The sequence below is a fragment of the Microtus ochrogaster genome, chromosome 6 (genome assembly GCF_000317375.1).
Source record: "Microtus ochrogaster isolate Prairie Vole_2 chromosome 6, MicOch1.0, whole genome shotgun sequence".
NCBI lineage: Eukaryota > Metazoa > Chordata > Mammalia > Rodentia > Cricetidae > Microtus > Microtus ochrogaster.
The window spans coordinates 4,836,787-4,850,432 of NC_022013.1; the positions used below are offsets into that span (position 1 = coordinate 4,836,787).

The 13,646-nt window shown below is 45.0% G+C and overlaps 2 protein-coding genes across 3 annotated transcripts in view; one reads left to right on the forward strand and one right to left on the reverse strand.

Annotated features, from left to right (window-relative positions):
- Lypd1 (LY6/PLAUR domain containing 1) overlaps positions 1 to 4,700 on the forward strand; it is a 46,044-nt gene extending 41,344 nt beyond the window's left edge. The window contains exon 4 of one of the 2 annotated variants that reach the window (XM_026779795.1): positions 4,081 to 4,361. In XM_026779795.1, the coding sequence (XP_026635596.1) occupies positions 4,081 to 4,316 (236 nt within the window). In that variant the 3' untranslated portion in view covers positions 4,317 to 4,361. Of the gene's footprint in view, positions 1 to 4,080 lie in introns of both variants that reach the window. The other variant, XM_005348244.2, reaches the window with a different exon arrangement.
- The window catches only part of Gpr39 (G protein-coupled receptor 39), a 198,473-nt gene continuing 189,527 nt past the window's right edge, over positions 4,701 to 13,646 (reverse strand). Inside the window, exon 2 of the mRNA XM_005348243.3 lies at positions 4,701 to 5,252. Within this exon, the coding sequence (XP_005348300.1) occupies positions 4,759 to 5,252 (494 nt within the window). The 3' untranslated portion in view covers positions 4,701 to 4,758. The remainder of the gene's footprint in view (positions 5,253 to 13,646) is intronic.

Genomic DNA, 13,646 nt, shown 5'->3' on the forward strand with positions numbered 1-13,646 from the left:
CCCCCTCCGTCTATATTTAGGAAGGTGAACATCCAAACTGGCTAGGCTCCCGCAAAGCTAGCACATTAAGTAGGATCAAAACCCCGTGCCATTGTCCTTAGCTTCTCATCAGTCCTCATTGTTTGCTGTTATTTTTAAACCTATTTCTTTTTATAATTTTCTATACTCTTTTTCTACTCTCTCCCAAGCCTCCCTACATTTATCCAACACTGTGACCCATTTAGAGATCTCTTTTATCTGAATCTACCTTTATTGCATATCTGTAATCATTTTTGACCAGGAACATTTTGTTTTGTTTTTTTAAAAATGTTAAACAAGTATAGCTTGGACCAACTCAGTGGCCTTGCCTGTTTTCTCCGCCCAGTCCAACATGGTGAAGGCATGTTCACTGACTCTGTGAGCCGTGTTTATTCTCTTTGTGAGCCATGTTTGCCACCTCAGCTCCAGGGATGCAGTGAGTCTATGTTGCCATTAAACGATTTGTAACATGCTGCTCACAGACCCTATTTAAGTGTGGGACCTCCCAGAAGAGCCAGAGTGCTGCCAGTATGAACCAGGGAGCCATCTCTAAAAGAAGCCATGCCAGTTTTTGCTGCTAATGCTGAGTCAGAAAGCCTTCTGTTAATGGAGTCATGCCTCTGCTTACCATCAGCAAACAGAGCCTATCTGAAAAAAAAAATGCAGCTATAAGAAGCCACACTTAACTCTATTGTTCTGTGTCTAGACTTCCTTCCCAAGCTCTCTCAGTTTTTGTGTGGATGTAGGTGCCCCACATTGGTGCACCAATTTGTAGAAGGAGGCTGCTCTCTCATTCCTGGCTACCCAGACCTTAATAACCACAGAGAAACTATATTAATTATAACATTGTTGGACCGGTAGCTCAAGTGTATTTCTAGATAGTTCTTATATCTTAAACTAACCCATTTTTATTATTTTATATTTTACCACAAGGCTCATGGTTTGTTACCTCTTGCTTCTTGGGCAGCTACATGGTGTCTGCCTCCTTCAGCAACTACATGGCATCTTTCTCTTTTGGCAGCTATATGGTGTCTTTCTCCTTGACTCCACCTACTCTCTCCCTCTAACTCTTCCAGCCTGGGTATAGTCTTGCCCTATTATAGGCCAAAGCAGCTTTATTCATTAAACAGTAAAAGCAACACATACACAGAAGGACATCCACATTGCCACCACAATATGCCCTATTGTGGATGCCAGGAGAGAGTCTGATGATGGGACCTAGGCAAGTTACTAAGTCTTAGTCCTCAGGCTCTGGATCTGTACATTAGGAAAGTCATGGGTCCCCCTAGTACTTTCAACCAGGCTAGTCAGGTTTTTATCACTGTAGCAAAATGCTTAAAATAATCCATGTAGGAAGAAGAAAGGCTTGTATTGGTTTAGTTTTGAAGGGACTGTAGAGATCTCTCAGTCAGCAAAGTACACATTTTATGAAAGCACACAGGCCTGAATTTGATACCCAGAATACACAGTTAACATGCTTAGACTCCTTTGGGCTCACTGGCCAGCCAGTTCAGCATAATTGGAGAGTTCCAGATCATGTAGAGACCTTCTCTTAAAGATGGGTGTTTCCAGAGAAACAACATCTGTGGTTGTTCTCTGACCTCCACATTATACACACACACACACACACACACACACACACACACACACGGGAGGGGCGGGTGCAGGCATAGGGGCTGGGGCTGGGAGCTCAATCCACGGTCAGAGACCTAGGGCGATGCAGCATATTATAGTAGATGCATGTGAAGAAGTAGGTCCCCTCATTCCATAGCCAGAAGAGAACAGAGAGAGAGAGAGAGAGAGAGAGAGAGAGAGAGAGAGAGAGAGAGAGAGAGAGAGAAACTATAACGCCACTGCTCCCTTTTAGAACATCCATACTGTGACCTGAGACGTCCCCCCTGAACCCCACCTCCCAACGGCACTGTGCTGGGGACAAAGCTTTTTCTACACAGAACTTTCCAGGGCACACTATATCCTAACTTTAGGAACAGAACTAAATGAGCTGGCACATAGTAGCCATCTGTACAGTGTCTAGCATCCTGGAAGCTCATGATTTAGCTGTTAAAATTGTTACTGCTTTGAGACAGGGTCTTTTTAAATTCATTTTTATTAGCTCTACATTTTTCTCTGTTCCCCTCCCTGCCTCTCCCCCCTTTCAATTCTCCCCCAAGGTCCAGGTCTTCTATAGCCCTGGTGGTATCCAAATCACAATATAGCTGAGGATGACTTGAACTCTGGGTCCCCATGCCTCTACCTCCCAAGTGCTAGAGTTACAAGTATGTACCACTACAACCAATGTATTCAGTGCTGGGGTGGGACCCAGGGCATCATGGCTGTTAGGCTTCTATCAGCAGTGATATATCCCTAGCCTTGTTATCATTATTATTATGATTGTTTAACTGTAGTGAATCCTCAGCTCCTGTCTAATTGGACAAGACACCTGTCCTGTACTCCTTAAGATAAGTTCCATAAGCAGCAGGGCAGGTGGTGGTCCACAACTTTAATCCCAGCACTCGGGAGGCAGAGGCAGGCAGATCTCTGTGAGTTCGAGACCAGCCTGGTCAACAAGAGCTAGTTCCAGGACAGGCTCCAAAAGTTACAGAGAACCCCTGTCCCGAAAAATCAAAAAAAAAAACCCGAAAACAAACAAACAAGATGAGTTCTATAGTATTTTCAGAAAGCTCCTCTGTACGTGTGGTGAGCACACATGTACGTGTGGTGAGCACACATGTACGTGTGCGCACATATGTGTGTTGTATGCACACGTGAGGGGAAGAGGAAGGTAGTATCAAATGTCTTCCTCAACTACTTCTCCATATTAACCTTTGAGTCGGGAGCTTTCTCTGAACCTGGATTAGGTTAGGCCAGTTGGGCGGTAAGTTTCAGAGGTCCTCCTTTTCTGTCTCCCAGTACTGGTATCATAGGCCTGTGTTACCACACCTGGCTTTTGACATGTGTTCTGGGGAACCTTAACTCAGGTCCTTGTGATTGCATGGTGGGTGCTTTGCCCACACAGCCACCTCCCAACCCCTCAGGAAACTTTCTGTTCCCACCATATCTGTCGCCAACAACCAGCTCTTTGATGTCAGCTTATCCTGTAGGCAAGCTGCTTCCTGGAGAACGAGGCTATCCTGTACACTGTTAGTGCCTCTACCTGCTATTTAAACTTAGTGTACCCCTAAAATTGGGGTTTCTAAAATATGGACCAGGAGGACTCTCTTTGGGATTTTCTCTATATTCAGAGAATTCTGGGAATTAATGAACTCTTGGTTGGGAGCCATTTCTCTATGGCCACTTACTAAGTAATAACAGAGATAACAGCTGGATATGCGGTATGTGGTCCTAGTATGAGACAGATGGTTTGAACATCAAAGGAAAGAAGTACCCTTTTGTCTAGTATAATGTAGGACTTAATTTAACAAATACACCTTGTCATTGGGAAGCTGGCTCAGTCAGTAAAGCACTTGCCATGCAAGGATGAGGACCTCTGAGTTTGATCCTCAGAACCCACATAGCAAAGACGTGTGCAGGGGCAGGAGAGATGGTTAAGAGATGCACTGCTCTTACAGAAGTCTTGGATTTAGCTCCCAACACCTCCATAGCAGCTCACAACCACCTGCAACTCCAGCTCCAGAGAAATCCAATGCTCTTTTCTGGAGTCCGAGGGTACTGCATGCACAAATGCAAATACATTGTGCGTGCACACACACACACACACACACACACACACACACACAGAAGAGAGGAGACTTTGATTTTAATAGCTCTTTATTCGTGGATATAGCAACTAAAATAGCTGTCAGAACAATTTGTCAGAAATGAAGCAGTGTCTGTCACATTCCCCACAGGTTCTGTGTGACCTCCATGCAATCGCCCAAAAGAACTTCCAGGCTGCAGCGAATCTGGGAGTTCTTGTAGCCCGAGACATCTCCTAGCTCAGGGGACAAGAACCCTTTCTGTGGGAGGAGTTAGGGAAAGCTATACACTCAGATTTGGGCTCACAGCAATGGCTAGACTGCAGGCCTCACATGCTAACCCCACCTTTCGGGGCCTGTGTTGCAGGGATCATGTACCGGAAGTCGTGCGCATCGTCAGCAGCCTGTCTCATCGCCTCGGCTGGGTACCAGTCCTTCTGCTCCCCTGGGAAACTGAACTCCGTGTGTATCAGCTGCTGCAACACCCCTCTTTGCAATGGGCCGAGGCCCAAGAAAAGAGGCAGTTCTGCCTCGGCCATGAGGCCAGGGCTTCTCACCACCGCCCTGCTCTTCAACTTAGCCCTCTGCTTGGCGCACTGCTGAAGCTAAAGGAGATGCCAACCCCTGCTGCATCATCTGTCAGGCCCGCACTCTCTCACCTCCCTGAGTCTCTGCTGGGTGTCCTTCTATTCTGGGTAGACAAAAAGATCTTTTTGTTCCCTTCAAGTAATGCAAGATTGCCATGCACAAATACTTTGTAAGCTCTGAACCAATTCAGTCTGGATTTCCGTGGGTAGTTGAAGAAAACGCATGGAGCAGAGAGCCCAGTTCTTCCCATCCCAGTCCGTGTAACCACGGCCAAGGCCATCCTGGAAGAATCAGCCCTTAGAAGTCATTGAGATATGCACCTGCCCTTCCCAAAGCCTGGAGCTTCCATTCTGTCCCTAATGGAGTCACAGTCTATTGGCGGACTGCTGCGTGAAGGTAACTTTGCTTTTGTGGGAGGGAAGAGTCAGTTTCTGCTCAAGGCTTCTGAACTGGACGCTCACACTCCCTGCTCCTGGATACCATTTTCCGTGGTGGAATCAGTTGTCTGTGATGACTCAGGACTCAAGAGCTGGGGCTTAGCTTCTCCAGGCCGGGCATCGGTCTGAAAAGTGCTCAGGAACACCTTGTTCGTTCTCCTGGAGGAAGAGTTCCGCCGGGAGGCTAGGAAGATGAGGGGGCTGCGGGCTGAGCGGGTGCTGTCTTTGGTGGAGCTGAAGCGGGCGCGCAGGCGTTTCTCATGGTTGGCGTGCTGCAGAGTCAGCCGGCAGCAGAGGACCTGCCAAAACACCTTCCGGAACTGCTGAGAAGACACGTTGTACAGGAGAGGGTTGACGACAGAGCTGAAGTAGAAGAACGTGTCCGAGAAGGGGAGAAGGATCATGTATGCCTTGAAGTATGACTTGGTCCAGTCATGTTTGGGTTTTGCCGCAGCCATGATCCGCCGAACCTGATTTGGCATCCAACACACAGCCAGTGTCACCACGATCAGTCCTGGGCAGGCAAGAACAGGAGAAAAAAAGAAATGGGGAAGAAAAACAGCATGAGAACAAAAATAAATAAATAAAAACCCATAAAATATTCAAGCCCTTAGTTCTGTTGCTTACTGGCCAGGAAACGGTACCAATTTTTCACTGCTGTGCTTGACGGCTTCTTTTTGCTACCGGCAAAGGAGAATTTAATGCTGCTTCAAGCTCAGGGGACTTGGCTATGTTAAAGAGCGTTAAATGCTTTCAACAGTGTATTTATACCTGTGGGTGCCCGTTAATTTTCAAAATGTTTTCATTGTTGTGCGTGTATCCAGAAAATATCTCATGTTGGCCATAAATCTGCTTTTGTCTTTTTGTTTCTAGATAGGACCATAAGCTATAGCCATATTAGATGAAATGGTATTTGTTTTGTAAACAATGACAGGACTAAGAAGACCCAGTGACATTTTTAAGTCAAATGGAAGTTGTTTCTCCTTGGTTCAACAAATATATTTTATGACAATGATTTAGGATTCAAGTTCAGGAGAAGCAAAATCAGGGACAGATTATTATACAGAAGTACCACTCAGGTCCCCTCCTTGTGCATGAGGCTCTGGCTATCTGGACACTCATCTGGATGCCCCCACTCTTACATTCCAGTTACATAATCACATCCACCTCTACAGGGCTAACAAACTGAAATCGCAAAACAAGACACATATACACACATACATGTATATGTGTAGCTTAAATAACACACATATAGGTATGTCTCAAAAGGTATATGCACCTCTAACCATGATGCTTTTATCTCTGCTAATTTTAAGACGTTTTCAGAAGCAATGCCCCTTCTACCTTCACATGGGAAAACAAATTATCCCCAAACACCCAAATCTCTGAAGCTCATTTTGTGTACAGACCCTCGGCCTTTGTGGCACCGAGCTGCTGTGTTTATGGCTAGGAATGATCAGGTCCTACGGAAGAGGGAGGGACCAGCCAGCCCGCCCCCTTCCAGACACTCATTTGAATGCCACATGCTTTCATTTCAGGCCACCTGGAAGTACAAGAAGATGAGACTACACCGGGCGCGGGGGAGGGGGGACAAGAAAAATAAGCCTGGGAAGCTTTAGGGCTTTCTCTTTTCTCAAGAAGCTGAGCACCCAGAACAAAAGTTCCCAGGAGAGGGGCGGATATCTTAAAGCAGAATTTGATGGAACTGAAGAGGTGGTTCAACAGTTAAGACCTGGGTTCTGTTTCTGATACCCACATCAGGCAGAGAGCAATGGTCCACCACTCTCTTTGCAGAGGGATCTGACACCTTCTGGTCACCTCAGCACCTGGAGTCCTATGCAAATTTTTTTAATTTTGCATTTTACAAGTAGTTCTTCGCACTCTGACCCAAATTCCCTAGGAAATTCAGAGAAGTAACAATTGGTAGCCACTGTTTCTTGCCCAGAGTTGAAGGTTCATAGTTCTTTAGTTAATGGCCCAGGGCAAGCACACATGTTCATGAATGCAGGGTTAGCCCTAGTATCCTTTGACTGGTGGGGGAGGAGCCCTTGCGGGTACATAACTCAGCTTCTCCCAAAGACAGACGCTTCAAACAAAGCCATCTGTCAGCAGGGAGAGCCTGGGAAACTCAACTCCTTTGTGAATTTCCAAGGATTCCTTCTGTCGATCCTCAGCCAGGGCTTTGAGATAAAAACCAATCTGCTTGCTTCTTTGCTTTGAATTTGTTTCTGGGAGAACAGTCAGTAAATCTAAGAATAAAACACTCAGCGCAACATATTGATCTGATGAAAAGGCTACATAAATAAATAAATAAATAAATATGATCTTAAGTCCAGAGCTGATTCCAAATCACCTTGTTACCATTGCTTGATAAAAACAACAAAAATAGACACTTTATGAATAAATAAATAAATAAATAAATAAATAAATAAATAAATAAATAAATAAATAAATACACCTGCACAGGAACCCGGGACTTTAAGGGGCTCCCAGCCACCAGTGCTGGACTTGCTCTGAAGTTTGTTAGTTCCAAGTGACTGGCTCAGTATTGATTATGAGGGAGAACAGATGCCTGGATGGATATGTTTCCACTAAACTTCACGGTCCCCCCCTTACTGATTTTTGCAGAGCAAGTCCAGCCATAGTATGAGGACATATTTGTTAGAATATGTCAATCGAGTGCACATCTTTCTGTGCAGGGTGTGCGACCCTGTGGGAGGCTGCTCTCTGAGAGTCTGGAATACTGACTAGAAGCTCCTTGTACCTCCCACAGGCTAAACATGGAAGAGCTTTGAGAGGCAACCAACAAAAGTGATGAGAGAAGGCAGGTTGGAGAGGAAGAGGAGGGGCATTAGGATGGAGGGGAGAGATCTGGGGAAGAAGGGAAGAGGTGGGGGAGGAGGGTCCTGAATGTCCTGCATTGCACCGTCTTCTGCTGTCTTCATCACCCGCTTACACATCCTTCCATTAGCTTCTTGCGTGCCCTCGCTCAACCCCAATCATCCTGCATCCCATTGAAAGAAAGAGATTTCAGTTTCAAAAACAGAAGGAATGGAAGGAGAGAAGAAAGAGGAAGAGCAGGGGGAGGGAACCCAGTCTCCAGGTAGGAGAAAAGGGACCAGACTGTGGCCCGAAGCTTGCTTTGTAGTCTCAGTCAAGATGACGTCCTGGCTGTGAAATTGAAATGAGATAGCACATGGCAGGTGGGTGCATCTGAGTGAGTGGCAGCAAATGGGAGAAAAGCTCAAATTCCTCACTGATAAGGAGCCCATAAGGAAGCTAGGCTTTCTGGCTGTAGAAGTAGGTCGGCAGGTCAGTGAGTTCAGACCTGGAAGAAGAGAGACAGGGTGTGAATAGAAATGGGTGGGTTCTAATTGGTACGCACAAGCAGGCCTAGACACATAACCAGGAGTTGAAAATTAGCTTTCTCTACTCCAGTCTCTGTGCTGGGCACTTACCCCCCACTGGATTTCTGTCTCCAACAACCCAGAGAGAACCTTCACTTAACAAATGAGAGGCCTACCCATCTCCCAAACCTATGATGCAGAATCCCTTTTCCTCTCAAGATGCAGCACTATCAATTTCTCCTGTTTTCAGTTTGGTAAAGAAACACAGGCAAGATGGCTATAGAGATGACTTAGCTGTGAAAGGGCCTGCCTCCCAAGAGTTCAGGTCTCTGGTCCCCATGTGGCATGACAAGCCCACCTGTGATGGCAGCCTGGAATGTGGAGACTAGGGATTCCCAGGGCAATATGGCTAGTAAGACTAGCCAGATTGGTAAGCTCTGGGCTTGACTGAGAGGCCTTGCCTCTGTGAATAAGGTGGAAGAACTAATTAGCAAGGATCAACAACATGGCATCAGCAGTGATGCGTATGTGTGTACAAGGCCTCCACTTGCACACACATGTGCCCCCACACAGGTGTCAACATACATATGCAAACACACATGCATGTACATGCACATACCACACAAAGACAGAGACATGAAAATGGAAGAAAAAGGAGGCAAAAAAGTCATCATTAACTGTGGCCCCTATATGATCTCACTCTACCCACGGCAAGAACAAGCCATACATTTAAATGTTTTCAATCACACTAAAAATAAAAAGATGAAAAAAATTTAAAAAAAATAAAAAAGATGACAACAGTGACAATTTTTACAATGCAGCCTAACTCCACACACGTGTAGCTCGATTTCTCATGCAAGTGAAATATGTAATCATTGTGAAAATATCGTCAGTGAGATGTTTTAATTCTTCACTCACCCCTGCCCCATGCTAAATCCCCCAAGTGCCCCATCCCCAGACACGTACACAGCCTGCATTTGTGACATCACCAAGCATTGCTGAATCTGAATTGGATTTCTGAATGTGTATCCCTGACTTTTCGCCAGTCCCACACTAGAAACCCTTCTGTAAAAGTGCTGGACAAATTATTCAAAATCTACATTGTTCTGAAAGTGCAAAAATGTCTTCTGCATGTCTCATCCCAAGGTCTGACTCTCAGGAACACACAAATCATGCCAACTACCTGGTGGAGCTGTTGGCATATCCTTCTCCTGCCTCAACCAGACGTGAGAAAAATGTTTGCCACTCTGTGTTTAGAAAGATGATTTTGTTCTATGAAAATGGAGTGCTGGGTATAGGAGGGGACACCAATGGCAGTCTGAGACATACCCACAGGCAGTGTGAGAGTTGAGTTAGCCTTTCTAGAACACGAAGCCAACCATCCCCTTTGTGCAAAATTTGTCATTTCACAATGACAGCTAATTGTAGACTTTTACATTGAAATAAAAATTCGTCCTTTTCCATGATACACTGTTGGGGACAAATATCATACCTACCACGTCCAGAAGTAACGTTCTCTTTCAGCTGTCTGCAATTGGCTTAACTCCAGTCCCAACTTCTCTATAGCTAACACAATGCTTTAAAGTCTTATTCATGGCTTAATGGAGTGCATTAAAGATTTGACTAAATTTATGTTTGGCTGCAATCAACTTAGACTTGTGTATTACATTTGGGGAGAGAAATCTATAATGCTTTGGTCTGTGTGCTGCAGCATGGAGCCCACATTTAAACAGTGTGAGTGTGAACTTGAATGAAGATTGGCGAACTGAGCCCTCTCACGTAGAGCAGGTAAACTGTCTTAACTGGATTATTGATAGGTCGATATTATACCCCAGACAGCACTGCACTGTGGACTCAGAAATGCCTTCATATCTTATCTGCTTCTCCACATAAAGCCGTCTGCTTTGGCTCCTCCATCACAACTGTAAAGTGACAAGAGCCATTAGGCAATAACGCGCACACACATCCTTGGAAGAATAATGTTTACAAAACAGGTGCAGGGCTGCAGAAACGGCTCAGTGGGTAAGGGGCTTGCCACACGAGTGTGGGGACTGGGGTTGTTCTCCAGAACCCACATAAAGCTAGATGCCATAATGTGTGCCGCAGGAGGTGGAGACAGGCGAACCCCTGGGACCTCCCAGGCCAGGTAGCTTGCTGTATGCAGCAGTGGACTAGAGAACCCATCTCAAAAACAAGGTGAAAAGCAAGGACCCAGGCATCTGAGGCTGCCCTCTAACCTCTACACGCATGTGCTTCCTGGCATTTGCACAGCCACACTGGCACACGTGAGCATTGTCCTAGCTTGTTGTCTGTGTTGCTGTGATAAACACGATCAAAAGCAACTTAGGGAAGAAAGAGGTTATTTCATCTAAAAGGTTAGAGTCTGTCATCAAAGGAAGCCAAGGCAGGAACTTAAAGCAGAAACCACGGAGGAATGCTGTTTCCGGATTTGCTCCCGGGCGAATGTTCAGAAATCTTTCTTATATAACCCAGGCCCCTGTTAATCCCTAAGATGGGAGGAAAAAGACCACCGACCCAAATCATGGTAAAATTAAAGCAAGCAATTAATTAAAGCAAGCTTCCTTATTTGTGTGTGTAGGCTGCCTCCCCTAAGGCAGGGCTCAGAGATGAGCATGGGATATGAGGAAGATGAGGTTTTTGTAGCTCAGAGATGGGGGTTTCCAAATGGAGGGTTGGCAGATAAAGTAGGTGGGGTTCCAGGAGTGGAACGTAAGCATAACACGTTAGTCATAATGACCTCCTGAAACAAAGACGTGATTGCAAGGTTGTTGTAACAAGGAGACCATAACAACCTTTTGAAGCAAAGATAGGCTGCAAGATGGCTATTACATAACAACCTTTTGAAGCAAAGGTAGGCTGCAAGATGGCTATTACAACTTTTTGAATGAAAGGCATGGTTGCCGTTTCCTGGAACAGGAAGAACAGAATCATTTATAGTTAAGGTTACAGAGGGGGCATAGCCCAAACCTAGAGAAACAGATCTAATCACAAACAGGAATGAACCTTGTTTGTCTTTGCTGTAAGATGACTTTCAATCCTAAGATGGAGGCAGGCAGGTTCATCAGCCTACCTGCCTCAGTATGGTACCACCCACAGTGGGCTGGGCCCTCTTATATCAATTAGCAATCAATAAAATGTTCCACGGACATGCCAACAGGCCAATCTGAGGGAGGCAATTCTTCAGTTGAGGTGTCTCTAAGTTTGTGTCAAACTAACAGCTGAATCTACGACAATGATGCATACACAAAGATTAAAGAAACTCTCCCCTGAAAACAGGAGTAATACACACGGCTATCTCCACACCCTGAGTATGGGGGCAGGCATTTGTAATCCCAGCCCCGAGGAGATGGTGGCATCTCCACAGCATTGGGGACAGATGGCTTGCTTTAGTTTCCACAGATGCATTTGTTTCTGCAGCCCTGGACGTGGTGGCATTGACTTCCAGGCCTATGCTCTCCTTCGTCCTCTCTGACCATTAGGGTAAAGATCATTATCAACTATATCACTGTGGTCGTCTCAAAGTCTCAGAAGAGGCCATATCCTGTCGCAAATGAGGACACTAGGCCAGTGATTTTTCTCAAGATCTCCAAGGTTCAGAGCACAAGGCCTCTTGTCCCATGCTCATAGCATTGAGCCATCCTATTTTTGACTGCCACTGGATGCCTCTGTGCTGCTGTAGTTTATGGGGAAGAGTCCAGTTTTAGGCTCAAGTGCTGACTTGTCAGCATGGGAGGAGGTGAAATAGATATCAACACAGCTGGCCACAGTCCAAGTTAAAACTCAGTCCCCCTCAAAGATGCATTCATTGGAATTCTTAGGTGCATGAGTCCCACCCAAAGGAACACGAAACTCCAATCTCAAAAAACCAAGAGTGTTCAGGATACAATGTGGCGATCTGGCCTACAAGGACTCTATCCATCTGCCCATGTATCCATCTGTCATTTATTCTATACATCTGTCCAGTTCTTATCCATTCATCTGTCATCAGCCTATCTAACGTGGTCATTTATCTGTGTATACATGTATCTGTCATCTATATATCTATCATACATTATCTGTCAATCATCGTTTTTCTTCCAGCCAGCCAGCTATTTATCATCTATCTATCAATAAGTTCTTCTGACCATCCATTTCTCTAACAGTGGCCTATTATCTACCTACCTACCTATCTATCTATGAAGCATCTATTCATCTCTTACCTATCTCCCATTTATCACTCCTCTGTCTTTCCAATCACCCATCTGTCATATATCAGCTATCTTTCCACCTGCCCACCCAATCTTCCACTCATCTGTTATCTGTCTTCTAGCTAGCTACCAGCTACTTTTGATTTCTCACTTGTCTGTCTACCTATTTATCTGTCCATCTATCTTATATTAGTACTTACAGAGAAGTCATGATTAAGCCAGGCTTGGTGGCATCATTTTTAATACCAGCACTAAGGAAGCAGAGATAAGTGGATCCCTGGAGCCTGTTGGCCGGTTAGAGACCTTAGCCAAAAGTCTGGTGCCTCAGAATAATACCCAAGGTTGTCTTTCGGCTCCACATGCAAGTGCACATGAATTGCATTCAGACAACCATGCACAAATACACTGAGAATTGTGATTTGCTCTTACTGACTGAGTAGAGACGGTCTGGAAATTTATATCTATCCCCAGAAAGGTGGTTTGTGTGATTTTAACAAATCCCAAAGAGCTCCTTTCCTACCTATGTCAGAGGTCCACTTCCCTGAGCTATAGGAACATCGTGGGTGCAGTGGCAGGTTGAGGGTGAAGAGATTTCTGTAATTATCGTGGTCATTTTGCCCCTTTGCTACTCACTTCTACTAACTCTGGTTACAGTGCACAAGGACTAAATATTTCATTAGCCCTGGTTTGTTTGTTTGTATTTATTTATATTTATAGTCTCTGAGTGTCCTTATTCATGCAGCAGACACCTCTTGATTGACAGTGTTCTATTATGCACATTGTCTGTCCTAGGCATTGATGCTAAGAAGACAACATGACCTCAGCCTAGGTAGCTCAGAACCACGAGAAAGGTCAAAGGGGAGCCTTAAGGCAACCAAAGCCAGGCCTATCCAACTTTCCCACAAACAGGAACAACCAGATTTTTTTTTTCTTGGTAGGAAGGACAGAAATTTCAACTTGACACAGAAGTCTCAACTAAAGCTTTACCTATGAAATTGACCTTTGGAGAACTGTTTTGACTGTTAACTAATAAAGTATCACCCAGTCCACTTTGAGAGGTACTATTCCCTCTTTAGGTCATCCTGTGTTATAATCAAAATGTAGCTAATGATAAGCCTATGAATAAATTAACAAAATATTCCTTCATGGTTTCTGCTTTAAGTTCTTTCTTGAGTTCCTGACTTCACTCAGTGCTGGGGACTAGAATTATAAGCTAAATAAACCTTTTCTTTCTCTAAGTTGATTTTGGTCAGAATGTTTTATTATAGCAACACACATGCATGCACACACACATACACACACACACACACACACATACACACACACACACACACACACACACACACACACACA